At 40.4% G+C, this 18,019-nt stretch overlaps 1 protein-coding gene across 2 annotated transcripts in view; it reads right to left on the bottom strand.

Moving 5' to 3' along the window:
• Nucleotides 1–18,019, bottom strand: part of LOC132827303 (P2X purinoceptor 2-like) — an 83,177-nt gene that overhangs the window by 40,998 nt on the left and 24,160 nt on the right. For both annotated transcript variants that reach the window (XM_060843943.1, XM_060843942.1), the window contains 3 exons: nucleotides 15,070–15,163; nucleotides 13,110–13,190; nucleotides 8,556–8,697 (listed from right to left, as the gene is read on the bottom strand). In XM_060843943.1, coding sequence (XP_060699926.1) covers nucleotides 8,556–8,697; nucleotides 13,110–13,190; nucleotides 15,070–15,163 — 317 coding nt within the window. The remainder of the gene's footprint in view (nucleotides 1–8,555; nucleotides 8,698–13,109; nucleotides 13,191–15,069; nucleotides 15,164–18,019) is intronic.

Below are 18,019 nucleotides of genomic sequence, written 5' to 3'. Positions count from 1 at the left end.
AGGTTCATCCGTTGTGGTTGGAGGGTTCCTAGGCGGAAGATGAGGCGCTCTTCCTCCAGCCGTCGTGTTGTTAAGGTCTGGTGATGGAGGAGTCCAAGGACCTGCATGTCCTTGGTGGAGTGGGAGGGGGAGTTGAAGTGTTGAACCACGGCGTGGTTGGGTTAGTTGGTCTGGGTGTCCCAGAGGTGTTCTCTGAAACATTCCGCAAGTAGCTGGCCTGTCTCCCCAATACAGAGGAGGCCACATCGGGTGCAGCAGATGCAGTAAATGATGTGTGTGGAGGTGCAGGTGAATTTGTGGCGGATACGGAAGGATCCCTTGGGGCCTTGGAGGGAAATAAGGGGGAAGTGTGGGCGCAAGTTTTGCATTTCTTGCGGTTGCAGGGAAAGGTGCTGGGAGTGGAGGTTGGGTTGGTGGGGGGTGTGGACCTGATGAGGGAGTCGCGGAGGGAGTGGAGATTGGGTTGGTGAGGGGTGTGGACCTGTGAACCATCCTCTGTGTAAACAATTTGCCCCTTGTCTTTTTTAAAACTTCCTCTCCTTTCACCTTAAAAATGTGCCTCTTGGTCTTAAAATCCATCATCCTCAGGAAAAGACACCTACCATTAACCTTATCTACACCGCTCATGACTTTATAAACTTCTTTAAGGTCATCTCTCAACCTCCTACGCACCAGTGAAAAAGTTATAGTAACCTTCAAATGCCAGGAGTCATATACAGCTCATTCTCAATTATTGCAAACAACTCTTTATTCTAAATTTGCTGATAAGGTTGCTTTGAAATATGCAGTCTTGTTCTACAGCACGTACAACAAACACCACCGCCTACAAATTCGGCTCCAGGTCCCAAATAATTTAGGCTTGGAACTTTATCCCCAAGTCTTCATCGTTACTGGATTAAAATGGTCACTGAAATGGTCACTGATCTCCCCATCCTAAAGGAACAGTGGGTATACCTATGCCACATAGACTGCAGTGATTCAAGAAGGCAGGTCACCATTTTTTCAAGGTACTTACAAGGTTTATTTTAGCATAATCACAAATTAACTACTAGTCTAAATTACCACACCCCATCAAGTGTATTGTTCCCTTTACTCAATGAATGCTGAAACTTAATTTCTCAAATTTATTTTGCAAATTTGTGGGCAAATAACTACACTGTATGACTCATCTGCTTTGATCAGCTGACACTCCTTTCCCACTTTTGTAGTTCCCTGCTGTGCTTGGAATTGGTCTGGTTCTGCTCGTTTTTCAGCTTCGGCTATAGTCTCGTTCCTTGCCAGTGATTCACTCTCCTGGGCTTCGCTGCCACTTCTGCATCTAATGGTGGCATCCAGCTTCTCATTCATCTTTCTGCACCATAGCTGATTGAGCACATATCCTTGATGTCTATCCCCATAGCCGTTAAATAACTTTTGGATCCTAGTGCCAGACCTCCCTTTGAATCTGGACAACAAAACTGTATTCACCTCCTTTGTCAACTTAATACCCTTACTTTGGACCCTCTCATATTGTCTCCTCACTATTCTCTTTACAACATAACGATGCCTAAATAATTAAGCTTTCATTGTGTCCATTCAGTTGCATGTTTCCACTGCCATTCTGCACGCAAACTTATTACTTCAATTTTTCTTTTCTTTTCTAAGCATTTTTACTTTCTTGCTTTCTCTTTATCTTTCCTTAAGTGTCTCCTTCTTGTCATCATACCTCCTTTCAATTCTCCGATCTTAGGTGCTCCAAACATACTCCTGATCATCACAATTTTCTTACTATCCCAAGCATAAATTCCTTAGATCGTTTTATGGTTTCTCTTCATACCTTTCATGGTTTTCTCTAAAGAGCCCAGCAAAGCATTTGTCTCTACTTTCTCATGTGCAGCAACTACTCCTTCCCAAATTCTTCACTGATCTCACTATCCAGCAGGCTGACTGACAGCTGATCTTGCTACTCTCCTGTTCAACTCGTCCTGTGAAGTGTTGACCCTCCCAATGAATCAGCCATCGCCAGGCTGTTCCATATCTCCTTCAACAATGTTCATTCACTTGTGAATAAGATTTTTGCCATCCATGAACACACTCTGATTGACTGAAATCATGGCCTTTGCCTGGGATCTGACTGAGAATTGATGATAATGTCAGCCTCAATACACATCTGCTTGCACCACTTACCTTGTCCCATTGTGTCAACAACAGATAAAGCAATCTCTTAGCATTTATCTTTGTTGCTTACCGTTTGCATCACCCTTGTCCTCCTAATCCTACTTCCTCCTCCTGAAAAGACTCTCAAACCACTCACAAAATTCCTTTCAAAATCTCAACCATTTAACTTTTTGCCCTTCATTCTCCACAACATTTCTGCAGTTAACTCAGCCTTGTTCTCACCTGTACCTTCGATGTCCTAGTTCTCAAAGAAAACCAGTCATTCTTTCTTCCCTTGACTATTTCCCCTTGTCTGGACCTTATCTTCACTTCTTTAAATCCAAACAGACTGGTTTACCTTTCAACACCAGGTCAGACTGGAACACATAAAAGTGCTATCCGGCCCAGTGAATCAGAACAAAATATTTTGGGGGCTGGAAATCTGAAACAAGCAGGAGAAACTCAACAGGTCTGGCAGCATCTGTGATAAGTTAATGTTTTGTCACAATCTTTAGCCAGAAAGGCTGAGTGAATGATGTATCTTGACTTCCAACTGTAGACCTCAACATCACATAAAGTAGTCCTCAGCCAATTTAATTCACTCCATGTAATATCACGGAAGGACTGAAAGCACTAGATACTGCAAAGTCTAACATTCTGCAATTCTACTGAGGGCTTGTGCTCCAGAACTTGTCACTCCCCTAACCAAGCAGTTCCAGTACAGTTACAACACTAGCATCTACCCAGCGATATGGAAAATTGCCTAGGTATGTCCTATATATAAAAGGCAGAACAAATACAACCCGAACAACTTCCATCCCATCAGTCTACTCTTGACTATCAGTAAAGTGATGGAAGGTATGATCAACAGTGTTATCAAGCAGCACCTACTCAGCAATAACCTACTCAGTTTGGGTTTCACCAGGACCACTGAGCTCCTGCCCTCATTCCAGCCTTGGTTCAAACATGGACAAAAGAGCTGCATTCCAGGGGTGAGGTGAGAGTGACAGCCCTTGATATCAAGGCTGCATTCGACCGAGTGTGGCATCAAGGAGCCCTAGCAAAACTGGAGTCAGCGGAAATTGAGGGTAAACTCTCACAGGTTGGAGTCATAGCCCCTTCCTGCCACATAGGAAGATGGTCGTGGTTGTTCAAAATCAGTCATCTCAGTTCCAGGACATCGCTGCAGGAATACCTCAGGTTAGTGTCCTATGCCCAACTATCTTCAGCTGCTTCATTAATGACCTTCCCTCCACCATAAAGTCAAAAGTAGGGATGTTCACCAATGACTGCACAATATTCAGCACCATTTCTAAATCCTCACATACTGAAGCCATCCATGGACAAATGCAACAAGAACTGGACAATATCCAAATTTGGGATGTCTGGTTGCAAATTACATTTTCAAGACACAGGTGCGAGGCATTGGCTATCTCTATCTAATATTGTCCCTTGGCATTCAGTAGTATTGTAACATCATTGAATCCCCTACTATAAAATCCCTGGGCATTACCATTAAGTTATAAACCCAACTGGTCTAGCCATATAAATACTGTGACTATAAGATCAGGTCAGAAGCTAGGAATTCTGTGTTGAGTAATTCACTTCCTGACTCCCCAAAGCCAGTCCCCAAAGGAGTATGATGGAATACTTCCCACTTGCCCAGATGGGTGTAGCTCCAACAACACTGGAGGAGCTTGACATAATCCAGTATAAAGCAGCCTGTTTGATTGGCTCTGCATCCACAAACATCCACTACTCCCACCATCAACGCTCAGTAGTAGCAGTGTGTACTGTCAACAGGATGCACTGCAGAAATTCTTCATTAGACAACACCTTCAAAACACACAAGCCCATTAATCTGGAAAGACAAAGGCAGCAGATGTAAGAGAACACCATCACCTTCAAGTTCCCCTCCAAGCCGCTCACCATCCTGACTTGGAAATTTATCGCCGTTTTTTCACTGTTGTTGAATTAAAATTCTGAAATTGCCTCCCTTATGGCACTGTGGGCCTACCTACAGCACAGGAACCTCACTGGCTCAAGAAGTTAGCTCACCACCACCTTCTCAAGGCCAACTAGGGATATGCAATCAGCCCAGCCAGTGAAGCACACATCACATGACCAAATTAATAATTAAATATATCAATGTCCACAGATTCAGGACCTAGTTAAGAAGAAACTAACTGGCTCAGAAATCCCTGACATTGCGAAACAAAACTTGTTTCCAAGGATCAGCCATCATGATGGACATTCATGACAATGAATGTCCTTCAGTTTATACTTCACACAGCTACCTGAGTTAACAGCAAAAAGTTCCCCTGCGAACAAAAAACAGGAGATTAAGGGCCCGTCAGATAAAGTAACAGACCAACTATTGCATTTAGAAGGAATAACAGGAAGGACTGTGTACAGTATTGACCCCTTTTTTAGGGAAGAATGTAAACAGTTCAGAAAAATTCAAAAGACTGAAAGGGGCAGGGTTTTTTTATGAGGTATGATTGGATAGGCTGGACTTATATTGATTGGAGTTTAGGAGAGTTTGAGGTGACTTAATTGAAACATATAAGATCCTTAGGAGTTTCTAGATAGAGTGCATGTGGAAAGGTGATTCGTTTTGTCGGAGAATCTGGATCAAAATACTGAGTTGCGCCTTTAAGGCAGGGAGAAGACTTTATTTCCCTTCAGAGGTTAATAATCTGTGGAATTCTCTTCCTTAAAAATGGTGGAGGCAGAGTCCTTGCATATTTTTAAGGCAGACAAATATTTGGATAAACATAGGACTGAAAGGTTATTCAGGGAGATGGGAAAGTGACGTGATCAGTATGATTTTATTGAATGGCAGAGCAGGCTCTTAGCAGCCTATTCCGGCTTTTCGTTACTACGTATGCATCTACTTATATTACATCTGTGTTGAAATATGGAAGCACTTGACTCCAACTTGTTGAGTAAGCTAGATATTTTCATTAGTTGTCTGTGGACATTCTTCCTGGACAGCTGATTATTTTCAGGCAGTTTCAATCATATTACAGGATTGTTGTCTGTGCAGCAGTATCTCCATTGCTAAAACCAATAATTCTGCTTTGGAAAAGCAAGGTTTGAAATACACTGTACTGCTCTTGAATTCTCATTGTTTTATCATCTAACATCATTATCAAATCTGCAGTATCGATTTGTTCACCACATTACATTACTGTTTGAACAAGTTTAGTTAAAAATTTCTTAACAAGCTGAAGTGGATTGCACAACTCATTCATTTTCTACTCATCTCCATCTTTTCACACCCTTTGCTGGTTTCTGAATTTTCTTCAATGATGATAGGACCATTTTGCATTGCAGATTTCATAGTGAGTTATAAGTTCTTCAATCTCTCTTCAGACCTCTGGATCTGGCCAGCACATTGCTGAAAGAGCCCTTCCTATATACCTTGCAATGCTTAAGTGTCCCCATTTCCAAAATACCATACAACGCTGCATTATTTTCTTCGACTAAACATTAAATTATGTTAAATAATAATGCTGTACCTCTGCATTGCTTACAAAGAATCTTCCCACCCTTTATAGTCACAATGCTGCTTCCTCTACCTTCCACAGGTAAAATGGAACTTACTGATCTTCTCTATGAAGGAAGTTTCCCTCATTTGTATTAACAAAATGGTCAATTTCCAACCATTCACAAAATACACATCCTCTCTACAATTTTCCAAGCAATGTTTTGTGATTACTGCCCTTAATATATCTTCAGAACAAAAATGATTGATTGCCCATTCTTATCATAACCATAAAAGGTTTATTTCTCCTTCTATTTGATTAGTTTTCCTTTATCTTTTAAAAAACACTTTTGTTATATTAACTCTGCTTCACAGCATTGCTGATACTGCCACTCAGTAGAACTTAAGCTTGTGAATTTAGATTTTGCAATGTACTCCTGCCTCTTTGTGTGTGCTCACTATGACAATGATCCTCATTGTGAAAGGTTATAAATCACACAACTGAAAATGTGTTGCTGGTCAAAGCACAGCAGGCCAGGCAGCATCTCAGGAATAGGGAATTCGACGTTTCGAGCATAAGCCCTTCATCAGGAATGAGAGAGAGTAGCCAAGCAGGCTAAGATAAAAGGTAGGGAGGAGGGACTTGGGGGAGGGGCGATGGAGGTGGGATAGGTGGAAGGAGGTCAAGGTGAGGGTGATAGGCCAGAGTGGGGTGGGGGCGGAGAGGTCAGGAAGGAGATTGCAGGTTAGGAGGGAGGTGCTGAGTTGAGGGAACCGACTGAGACAAAGTGGGGGGAGGGGAAATGAGGAAACTGGAGAAATCTGAATTCATACCTTGTGGTTGGAGGGTTCCCAGGCGGAAGATGAGGCGCTCCTCCTCCAGCCGTCGTGTTGTTATGTTCTGCCGGTGGAGGAGTCCAAGGACCTGCATGTCCTCGGTGGAGTGGGAGGGAGAGTTAAAGTGTTGAGCCACGGGGTGGTTGGGTTGGTTGGTCCGGGCGGCCCAGAGGTGTTCTCTGAAGCGTTCCACAAGTAAGCGGCCTGTCTCCCCAATATAGAGGAGGCCACATCGGGTGCAGTGGATGCAATAGATGATGTGTGTGGAGGTACGGGTGAACTTGTGGCGGATATGGAAGGATCCCTTGGGGCCTTGGAGGGAAGTGAGTATGGAAGTGTGGGCGCAAGTTTTACATTTCCTGCGGTTGCAGGGGAAGGTGCCGGGGGTGGAGGTTGGATTGGTGGGGGGTGTGGATCTGACGAGGGAGTCACGAAGGGAGTGGTCCTTGCGGAACGCTGATAGGGGAGGGGAGGGAAATATATCCTTGGTGGTGGGGTCCGTTTGGAGGTGGCGGAAATGACAGCGGATGATACGTTGTATGCGGAGGTTGGTGGGGTGGTAGATGAGAACCAGTGGGGTTCTGTCTTGGTGGCGGTTGGAGGGGCGGGGCTCAAGGGCGGAGGAGCGGGAAGTGGAGAAGATGCGGTGGAGGGCATCGTCGATCACGTCTGGGGGGAATCTGCGGTCCTTGAAGAAGGAGGCCATCTGGGCTGTGCGGTGTTGGAACTGGTCCTCCTGGGAGCAGATGCGGCGGAGACGAAGGAATCGGGAATATGGGATGGAGTTTTTGCAGGGGGCAGCGTGGGAGGAGGTGTAGTCCAGGTAGCTGTGGGAGTCTTTCCTATCTTCTGTCTTTCCTAGACTGGTCCTTTTAAGTTGTAAATTTAAGGCCCTTGCCTTGCACCTAACATCGATTTTTAACTTTCATCATGGAGCTCCCATCTGGTCATTTCCCATCTGAACCTTGGATTGGAACTTCACCAACAGATCCATATGGCATAAGGTCTCTGTAACTGCGAAGTGTGACTAGCTTTTTAAACTCTTATTAGTTTACATTATGGAACCAACCACTACCAGCTAATGGCTGGGATAGAATTCTGCCACCAATCCTCATTTCTCCATTCAATCCAAGTGCTTACTTGGTCAACAGTGGTAGAAAATAAACCACTAATGAATCTTAACAAGGGGAGACACTTTTCTTAACAACAGTTAGTTTATAACTAGGTACAGTAATGTTGACTAGTTTGGCCTCATAACTGAGAATACATTTGTTACCATCTGGATCTTGAGCTAGACTCCTCTCTACCACACCTAATGCATCTCTGGATTCCTCTCTACCACAACTACCACATTATTAGATTGGATAGAAATTAACATGGTCTCCAATATTAATCCTTTCAGAGCCCTTACCTTATACAACAGTGCTCCCATATACTTCTAAGTGCAAGGTCACAGGTTTGGAAAGTGCTGTTTCAGAGAATACAGAGTCTCTGATTTATGAACATCCAACCTGTGAATATGCATACTTATGAAGGTGATCTGATATAGGGTGTAATTTTAAAAGATCTGACATACAAATGCTTCCTGTACTTACAAACAGCTATTTTATATTGTACTGCATTGTGTTCTGACAGACTCGAGATCAGAACCCATTTACAACCTACAGGACACTGCCTGCATTACTCCATTGTTTGTCTAGATTGTGGAAGAGCTCTCCTAATTTTGGCACAGATTCCCAGATGTCAATGAGGAAGACTTTGCAAGGTTGACTGGCAACATGTGCACTTGTCATTTCTTGTGCCTAAGTTGATGCTGCATTCACATTCCTGTCGCAGTTTGATACAACCAAGTGACTCATTTGGCCATGCTATTTAAGACCCCACCATATTGTTGCAGATTGTCAGCCAGACTGGGTAGGGATAAAACATTCCCTTTCCTAATGGACATCAGTCAACCAGACTGGTCTTACTATAACCTTGTAATTTCATGATCATCATTACAGAAGAGTTTTTCATTCTGCCCCAAAGTATGTGAAGTCACAGAGAAAAGCATTACATTGGTTTATACTACAATGAACATAAATTGCTGTACCGTTTGGCTGAGTTCATCAAACGTTGCTCCTGCTTTTTCAATAATGAAGCTCATTGGAAAAATGGGACAATAAAGGTTAGTCCCTTCATCAAAACTACAGTTTCTCAAATAAGTTGGGTCTCTGCTTTTCTGAATGTTTCCTCTGGGAATAAAACGTCAAAAATAATAAAGAATAAATAACAATCAGATTTTCAGTAATATCCCAATAGTAATTTAAAGGATTTAAGTCTGCTTAATAAATTCTCAATATTAGGCCTGCCTAAGTTTATATTCATGAAAAATACAACCAATACATTTTCGTCTTCATTTAACACATTTTAATTTATTCATTTCTTTATTTTAATAACCATCATTCCTGGTCTTTAAAAAGTGAACTTTATAAATTATTGAAAAGAATTATGTTGTGAATTCTTAAATCACAATCTGATTCTAACTGCAGTTTGTATAATGACGTTCCTTCTTTAATGTCTTGGGACATACGGTCTACAGGATATGCAAATCATTGAAAGACACTGTCTCCATTTGCTCTTACAGGAGTTTTAATTATGAAACTCACAATCTTTTCTTCCAATACGTGAAGCATTAGTAACCACAGGGAGAAGCAATCACATTGTAAAACTGGGAACAAGGTGAGATCACCTCCTGTACCTTTTAAAATGCTGACAACTTCTTTTCAAATTTTTGCCCTCATTTTAAATGGTATCTTAAAAGGGTAGTCTATCCCAAAGATCTCTTTTTGGAAACTACCTTCGTCACTGTAGTATCTCAAAAGTTTTACTTTGAACTCTATTTTTCCCTATTACCCAGTGTCAAAGCTCCCTTCCTCTCAGGTCCTTAAATGAGGTATCATTGTAACTGCATGTTTCTCTTATCAGAACTCTATTTACATTTTCTCCAGACAGGCTCATGGTGCTAAAAACAGCCCTGAACAATGTGCATAGATTTACACAGGATGAAAGAGAGGGACAAAGGCAGAGATATGACAGACTGTAAGGAAATTATAGATTTGAAATTTTTTTTAATCTCTTGTCATGGTGGAGGACAAGGTCTAAATATCAGTGGAACAAGAAAAATAAATAAAACTGAAAAATATGATAATATAAATTACAAATAGTAATGAAAAACGCCAGGACTGGAGATGGACAAATCTCAGGGAGATGGTTTTCAGAGTACTAAAAGCAATAGCTGAGCAAATTGCAGAAGTGTCTGTCATCATTTCTCAGTGAAATTTTAAATGCTCCTCTGTTATGTAAGAAGAAAATCTTGTATAGGTCTGTCAACGTAACTTTGATAGCATAGATTACTGAAAGCTAAAGTGCTGGAATGAAAAGCAACTTTTATGAAGCTAATGGAATGTGAGCATTTACATCAAGTAATTATGTGGGAAAGTAACATTCCAAGTTTACAAAGCCTTGGTCAAAAACATTAGGCATAATATGTTTGAGCAGCAAACCTCAATGATGGAACATAGTGGGATAATAAGAGGTTTTGAAGTATTATATTTTGATGATGGACTACATTAGCTTGACTGGTACTCTCTTGAGCTTAGATGATTATATTGAGCTCTTCAAAGTAAGAAGTAAATTTGTTGTTTAACTTTATGGGAAGTGTAATTTAAGTCATTTAGGGTCAATGGAAATTCAAGTTCCCACCTCTGGAAGGTTGTGGATGTGTGGTTGTAGGGGTGGCACGGTAGCTCTTTACGTAGCACTGCTGCCTCACAGCACCAAGGACCCAGGTTCAATACCACCCTCTGGTGAATATTTGTGTGGAGTTTACATGTTCTCCCCGCGTCTGTGTGGGCTTCCTCCGGGTGCTCTGGTTTCCTCCCACAGTCCAGACATGTGCCAGTTAGTGGGATTGGCCGTACTAAATTGCCCATAGTGTGCAGGGATGTGCAGGCTGGGTGGATTAGGTGAAAAGTACAGGGTTACAGGGATAGATTAGGTCGTGGGGCTGGACGGAATGTTCTTTGGCAGGCCGGGCTGAATGGCCTGTTTCCACACTGGAGGAATTCCATTCTATGCCATAACCTAATTGAGTAATAGAAAAGATTCAACATCTGAATGGCCTACTCCTGTTCCTATGTTCCTGCATTTATCTGGCAGCAAACCAATTCAGCCAACCAACCCACATCCTTACTCACTGACACTGGCTTCCAGTCTTTCAATAACCGAAGTTTAAAATTCTCCCCTTCAGACAACAAGATCCTTTTGTGATCTTTTCGTCCCTTATATACAATCCTCAAGCACCATGTTCCTGATTTTGGCTATTTTTTTGTGACCCCTCTTCCTCCCCACCATTAGTGGTGTTTGATTTATATTTTTGCTAATGGAACTATCTGGGATGTTTTTATACTTTAAATGTAATACATAACTGTAAGCGGTTGTTCCTATATAGGATGCTATGATAGGACTTTCAAAGTAGACGTTGTCACATCTCTTGTCACATGATGTTGCCTATAACACAGCACACACTGTTTCAGTAACATCTTGTAAGCCATTCATGTTTATACAGTCCCTTAAATTACTGCTATTTTCTCCTCTGACTGAAAGCTATAATATGTAAAATGAATGTTTAAGCAACAGGTAAAGTAAAACAAATAATGACCATTTCCCTATAACATGGTTTTGCAAACATGAAGTTTTGTAAGACTGACAGTAATGAGATCGAAAATGTAGGTAAAATTTTGGTACAATGGAAGGAGTTACTGTTTGTGATACTCTTTTGTTTAGCCTATAGAAACTGGTGAATGTTCAAGGCTTTAACTAGATGAACACGTATGTATATGTCTGATGCCTTTTTTAAAAGGTTTTAGAATGTAATGATGGGCACTAGTTTAAACTGGTAAAGGCTAATATTCATATTGCATTACATTTTTAACTTAACTAGTCAAACCACTTAAAAAAATCTACAGACAATGGTTGAATGGTATTTCTAAATTTGAGACCTAAATTAAACAGAATAAAGATGCCAGCGTATATGATGTGTTGCATGTGGGTGTTGGTGGAAACCCAGTCTGAAATACAACAACCTCATTTACAGTAAGCATTTGCAGCTCAAGGGATATCGAATCCAAATTGATGATGTGGAGTCTGACCTTTAGACATTGTGTTGTTCTGGGGAGGGGGAAGAGAAGTTACCTGACCATTTTGTTCCAGGAAGTCGAACTACCTTCTTGGGCTGACTACCTCAGATTCGATCTGTGGTCAGGGACAGGAAAGTGCAACTAGAGGTGATGCATGTCTGGACATTCTGAAGGTGGGGGTGGAGAAACCTCTGCCTTGCAATTGTTTGACAGGTTCAAGTCTCTTGCAAACTGAGGATGAGAGCAGAAGCTGCCGGAAAGATGAGCAAAATGGCTGTAGCTTATGTGCAAGATGGAGGTGGTGGGTGGAGTGGAACAGAATGTATCTGGAGTAGAGAACATATACCATTCTCTGCAGCAGACAGCCTGAATCCTGAGACTGTGTTTCCTGCTCAGTGTCAACATTACAGACATCTTCTCAGGTCTGGAGAAGAACCTGGAGTAGGAGGCAAGGATCCAAGCCATTTAGAGTTGCACCAAGATTACAAGTGGGTCCAATAAAGAGGTTCTGCTGTTAATGGCTAAGGACTAAACAATAAAAAGATTGAAGAGAGATTATTCTGAAAATTGCAATCAGAAGGAAATATGAGGGGGAGCAAAGCAGTATATAGTCGGTTCTGCTTTAATGCGTGTTTCTTCAACATGATGGAAGAATTTAGACTGTGAACTTTCCTGACCTGTATTGGCTATAATGTGATTCAGGCCCCATTAGTTTTAATGGTGCAGCTATTGTGCCATTTTCTTATAAAGCTAGATCGCACGAGAACAGAACTATCATGTTATATCAGAACCAACTGTACATGTTGATTGTTGGTGCTTACACACATATATAGCTCAAAGTAATGTTTCCAATATTTAGTAACATGTAATTTGGACAAGTGCAAGTCCCGCTGCTCACTAATTCTGCTGTTTAAGGTGGGGCCAATAAGAATGTATCTTGCAGCTGTAAGGTCTATACATATATGAACCCTCAGTGAAGTATTTTATGCATATACATGTCTGGAATACACATAGCTAAACTTCTGTGATATCCCAAATAAGAACATACATCAGGAATTTCCTGAGGGATTCTCCCAATTGTCCAATGTTATTTTCAATGGAAAATCAGCAGGAAATCTGGATTGACCTATGATATAGATTTCTTATTCATTTCCTGGCAAAGTTACAGCAGATAATGACAGAACCCTAGAGAAAATTCCTGGTGACATTCGTCACTAATGACCAAAATACAGCTTGAGATGGTATCTCGCAGGATTTGTCTAGTTCTTATTGAGATTAACCTGGTAATGTATATAATTCTCAATGAAGCCCCATAAATATCTAATGCTGAATATCTTTGTTACCTCTGTGGTTAGTAAACAGGAAATGACAAAAAGAAATGTGTATTGACAAAAGAAATGTGTCAAGTGAAACCACATAAAATCTGCTAAGGCAATGATACACTTTATGATAAGAACTCCACCTACTTTGTAAACCCAAACCTGGGGAAGTGAATACTGTTTTTAATCAATATGGTGAAATTCTGCACCATTTTTAATACAGAGTCCCTGTGAAAAAATAGAGAAAACATGTTCTTAGAACACTGAAATATATGGAAACTACTAGACATTCATATGCTCCCATAGTAACTAGGTCAGGTAATTAGTGAGAAAAAAATTGCTCAGGGGAAAATAAACCAACTTCAGTTAACAGCTAAGTTAGCACATGAAACCTTAGTATCAGTTTGGCATAGCTGTAGTGACTCCTTTTAAACTCAATGCAACTTACCAGGGGTTTGGGATCAATCCTGATATTCCATCAGAACGGAAAATACACTTTCATAGTCCAATAGCTTGAGATAAAGACCAACATTCTATAGGCCTACTTCATTTTTATCTATGTGTTTTAGTTTTTAGTAAGTTGTGTATAAGGAGACCGATACTCCTCAACAATTCCTATTTTCACTCTATTAAGAAAACCTTTGGAATTTTCTTCTTGCATTGAGAGAGCATAATCATGCACACTTCCATAATACGTTCTTAAGACAGTAGGCTATAGTTTTACCTATTCACTTGGTTATTTAGACTGTCTATGTAACTTTGTTACTTCCTGCCTTCATTTGTGCAATTTCTTGTGTTTCCTAAATAAGTGCAATCTTGCATGGAATTGTACCCTTTCCAGAGGTCTCAAAATTGTTGGTACCTCCAGAAAGCTCAGAACTCCAATGACTGCTGCACCACCAGATGTCTTTCTCAAATCAAAATTACTTAAACTCCCTGCTAGGCACTGAGTTTTGAGGAGGAATGGGATAGGAAACTCGAGATTAGTGTGGCTATGTTACAACATGGTGTAAACCCCTCTGCTAATTTAAACCCAACACACAGGGAAGCTCACCTCGCATCATAGTCTATTAAATTTCAAGAAGTAAAGAATCATCCCAGATTTCACTATTTAAAGTATAATTCAACAATTTTATTTTTTAAGTCCAACACAGAACATTAAAACAACAGCTATTTACAACTCCTTTCTCTTAAACCTCCCTTTTTACCTCCCACTCTACAAAACTGGTCCAATAAATTCCCTCTTAAATTTACAGCAAAATCTATTTCAAAACCAGTTATCATCTTCAGCTGTCAAATATTCTCTAGGTCAGCTTTGGTGTTCTGCTGCACTAATTTCTTATGGACAGGTGCCTTTCAGAGAGTTATCCAGCTGGCCTTAAGTAGATGTTTGGTTGGCTGCACTTTGCTGTTCTCCCCCTACCGGTTCAAAATATCTGATTTTATATCCCAAAACATCGGATCATTTCATTGGTTTGATGTCATCCCAAACAATAAAATTCAAATTCAATTGGGTTTTGGTATCTGGGCATAATTTAAACTGATTGGCCAAATTTGAATTAGTTTTTATTGCATGGCAACACAACTCCAGCTATTTGTTTCAACCAAACATTACATTTTAAAATTGGTCAGCACTCTTTGTGCTTCTAAATCCTTGCTAGCTTCCTCTCTTTCTTAGAAGTACAGTGCTTACCTACACCTTCATAACAGGCTACGACAAGTACAATGCCTAACACACAATACTTCTACTGCTCAAAGAGAATCCGTAAAACAATGCACCACATTGCTGAAGGAGTCTGCTCATACTTCATCTCTTTTACCCTCAATTTAACACAGTATCATGCTATTCACTAAAAAACTTTCATGCCTTGCACCAGGCTTAGATTGGACTTGGCATTAGGTTGACAGGGAGAGCAAGACTAAATTCCATGTTGGATATAATTGTCAAAGTAATTCCATTTTATCTGCGTGGTATTATAGCATCCAGTGTTAAGCAAATGTAGATTGAAATAACTAACACCGAGTTACTGTGTTTTACCATTTAAACAGTGTGCCACCTACACCTGTGACCAATAACAAACAGATGCCAACAAACTTTTTGTGCTACCTTATTGATAATCCATTCTCCACTGGACACCAAGCATAAATCTGACAGGTCTTTATCGAATCATGATATGTTACACATTTCCCAGTTTTCACTCCTGCACAGGAAAAGCATTGTTAACAATATCAATCATAACCCAGGTTTCTAAATTAATCCCTTTTAGTAAAGTGTTGGTTCTTCAAACTCATTTGCTAAAGTAATATTAGAAGACGAAATTGATTGCTTCAGTTGAGATAAAACCATTCTGTTTCCTAACATGCCCTACATTCAAAGAACTGACACCAGCTTTGACAAATTGGAATAGGGATTCCTGGGAATATATCAATACTTTCAAAAGGATACGCTGGAGGTGGCATTATATGCAGGCAACACCTAAACAAAGAAACAACAAAGATTTGCAATGATATAGCATATTTAACATACAAAAACCCCAAGATACTTCACATAAGCATATGATGATGCTGCTCCTTTAACAAGGTTATGTTGTCCTTGGCTTTTTTTTAAAGAGAGGTCGTAAAAAACACAGACTACGATAAATCTAAGTTGAAGGGTTTTAGGACCAGTTTAGTTATAACTAACAGACACTGCCTCAGGCAGAAGGCTTTCAAGTTTTAAAATAAAAACAATTTGTAAGACTGGTATGATTACCCATGATTCGAAAAAGATCAATGCTAGGCTTAGGGAATATTTTGAAGAGCTATAACGGTCAGAGGGGAAACAAACACAATACAATGGGAATGCAGTCCTTCTTTGATACTCTGGACCACCCCAATGTGAGTAAGGAGCAGGCTTCCCTTTGGAATGCACCTCTAACAGTACAGGAATTGCAGGAAGCAATAAGACATCTCTTATGCAAAGCACCAAGGCCAGATGGATTCCCAACTGAATTTTATAAGGAATTCATAAACATATTAGTGGAACCATTTCTGGGGATATACAAATACTCTTATACACAGGATCTTCTGCCATCTACTCTTAGGAAAGCTAATACCTCCCTCATTTTAAAGAAACGGATGGACCCCAAAGAATTTACTTCATATAGACCAATCTCACTACGGAATGTACATTTCAAAATTTTATCAAAGATTTTGGATCTGAGTTTGGAGAAGGTTTTGTCCCACATTATAAAAGAAGGCAAACAGGCCGCAGTTCCTCTAACAATATTAGGAAAGTACTGAATGCAATACAGGTATGTCAGCAAAGATTGATTCCTGGATTGGTGGTCTCCTTAGATGCAGAAAAAGCCTTTGATCGGATAGAATGGCCGTATCTATTTGAGGTTGTAGAGTGTTTTGGTTTAGGGGGACCCTTTGCCAGATGGGTAGCAGTAACAGTATTAAGTCAAATAATTTTAATTTTAGAAGAGATGGTCTACAGGGATGACCTTTATCACCTCTGCTATTTATCTTGGCGATTGAACCATTAGCCGAAACTATTAGAAGAGACTCTGAAATAGTAGCGTCAAAGGTGGGAATGGGGGAACATTAGATTATCCTGTATGCTGATGATGTCTTTTTATTCTTGGCCAAACCAAAGAAGTCTATTTCCCAGCTGATCCAAACAATTAATTCATATGGTAGTTTTTCAGGTTATAGGATCAATTTCACAAAATCGGAAGTCATGCCGGCTTAGTGGAGGTGCCTAACTTGAAGGATAAAATGCAATTCCTATTTAGGTGCTCACCAAAAGGTTTTCTGTATTTGGGAATTTTTATTACCCCTTCCTTCCACCTGTGATATAAGACTAACTTTGTCCAATTACTAGAGAGGATAAAACAGGACTTGTAGCGATGGGAAGGATTACCGTTAATATGGCTGGGCCGAATAGCTCTGATTAAGATGAATGTCCTCCCCTGACTGCTATATCCCATGAGAATGCTGCATTACTGTTATCTAGACAAGTATTACTGAAGATTAATGGTTGGCTAGGGTCCTTTATTTGGTGCCATAGACTTCTTATAATTAAATTCACTAAATTACAACTTTCGCAAGCTGAGGGAGGGGTGGATTTTCCGGATTTGAAGAAATATCAAATAAATGCTTTGTTAACATATGTTGGTGACTGGGTACAGGGTAATTCAGAATTGATATAGCTTGATATTGAAGCCACACAGTCGAAATGTCCTCTAATTAATTTATTATTTATGGACAAGATGAAATCCGTGACCCAGCAATGCAATAGTCCAATTATTTTTAATACGGTGAAAGCCTGGAGCATAATGAGGCAAGACGAGGGCAATTGGTTTAAGACTTTGCCATTTACCCCGTTGGTAGGACTCCAGCTTTAAGACATGGGAGAACAAAGGAATTCTATGTTTGGGAGATTTGTTCGAGAACAAATGTCATTCAGTCAGTTTAGTCCGAAATATGGATTATCCAATAAGGACCTTTTCCGATACTTCGAGACAAGGGACTACATACAGAGGAAGACCACACTTTGATTAGATTAGATTAGATTACTTACAGTGTGGAAACAGGCCCTTCGGCCCAACAAGTCCACACCGAACCTCAGAAGAGCAACACACCCAGACCCATTCCCCTACATTTACCCCTTCACACACTTCTGGCCCAATGTTATAAATTAGATGTGAAGAAAAGAGAACTTTGGTGTATGGGTACTCTTTCACTTAGTACTTTATATCATTTACAGAAAGGCCATGCTCTGGGGGATATGGAAGGACTCTGTAAGATGTGAAACCGAGAGTTAGGACAAGACATTTCACCAGAGATATGGGAAGATATCTGGGGGAATTTAAGGAAAAATTCAGTATGTAACAGAGCACAGACTATGCAATTGAAGATCTTACACAGGCTTCAAATGGCACCAGAAAGGCTAGCTAAGTGTAAGAGAGGAGTGTCACCAGAATGTCCCAAATGTAAAATTAACATAGGTACTCTCACACATTGTTACTGTTCATGTTGCAAGATCCAAAGATATTGGAGTGCTATAGTAA

The sequence above is a fragment of the Hemiscyllium ocellatum genome, chromosome 24 (genome assembly GCF_020745735.1).
Source record: "Hemiscyllium ocellatum isolate sHemOce1 chromosome 24, sHemOce1.pat.X.cur, whole genome shotgun sequence".
NCBI lineage: Eukaryota > Metazoa > Chordata > Chondrichthyes > Orectolobiformes > Hemiscylliidae > Hemiscyllium > Hemiscyllium ocellatum.
The sequence above is the reverse complement of the archived record's forward strand: the minus strand, read 5'-3'. Positions and strand labels throughout refer to the sequence as shown.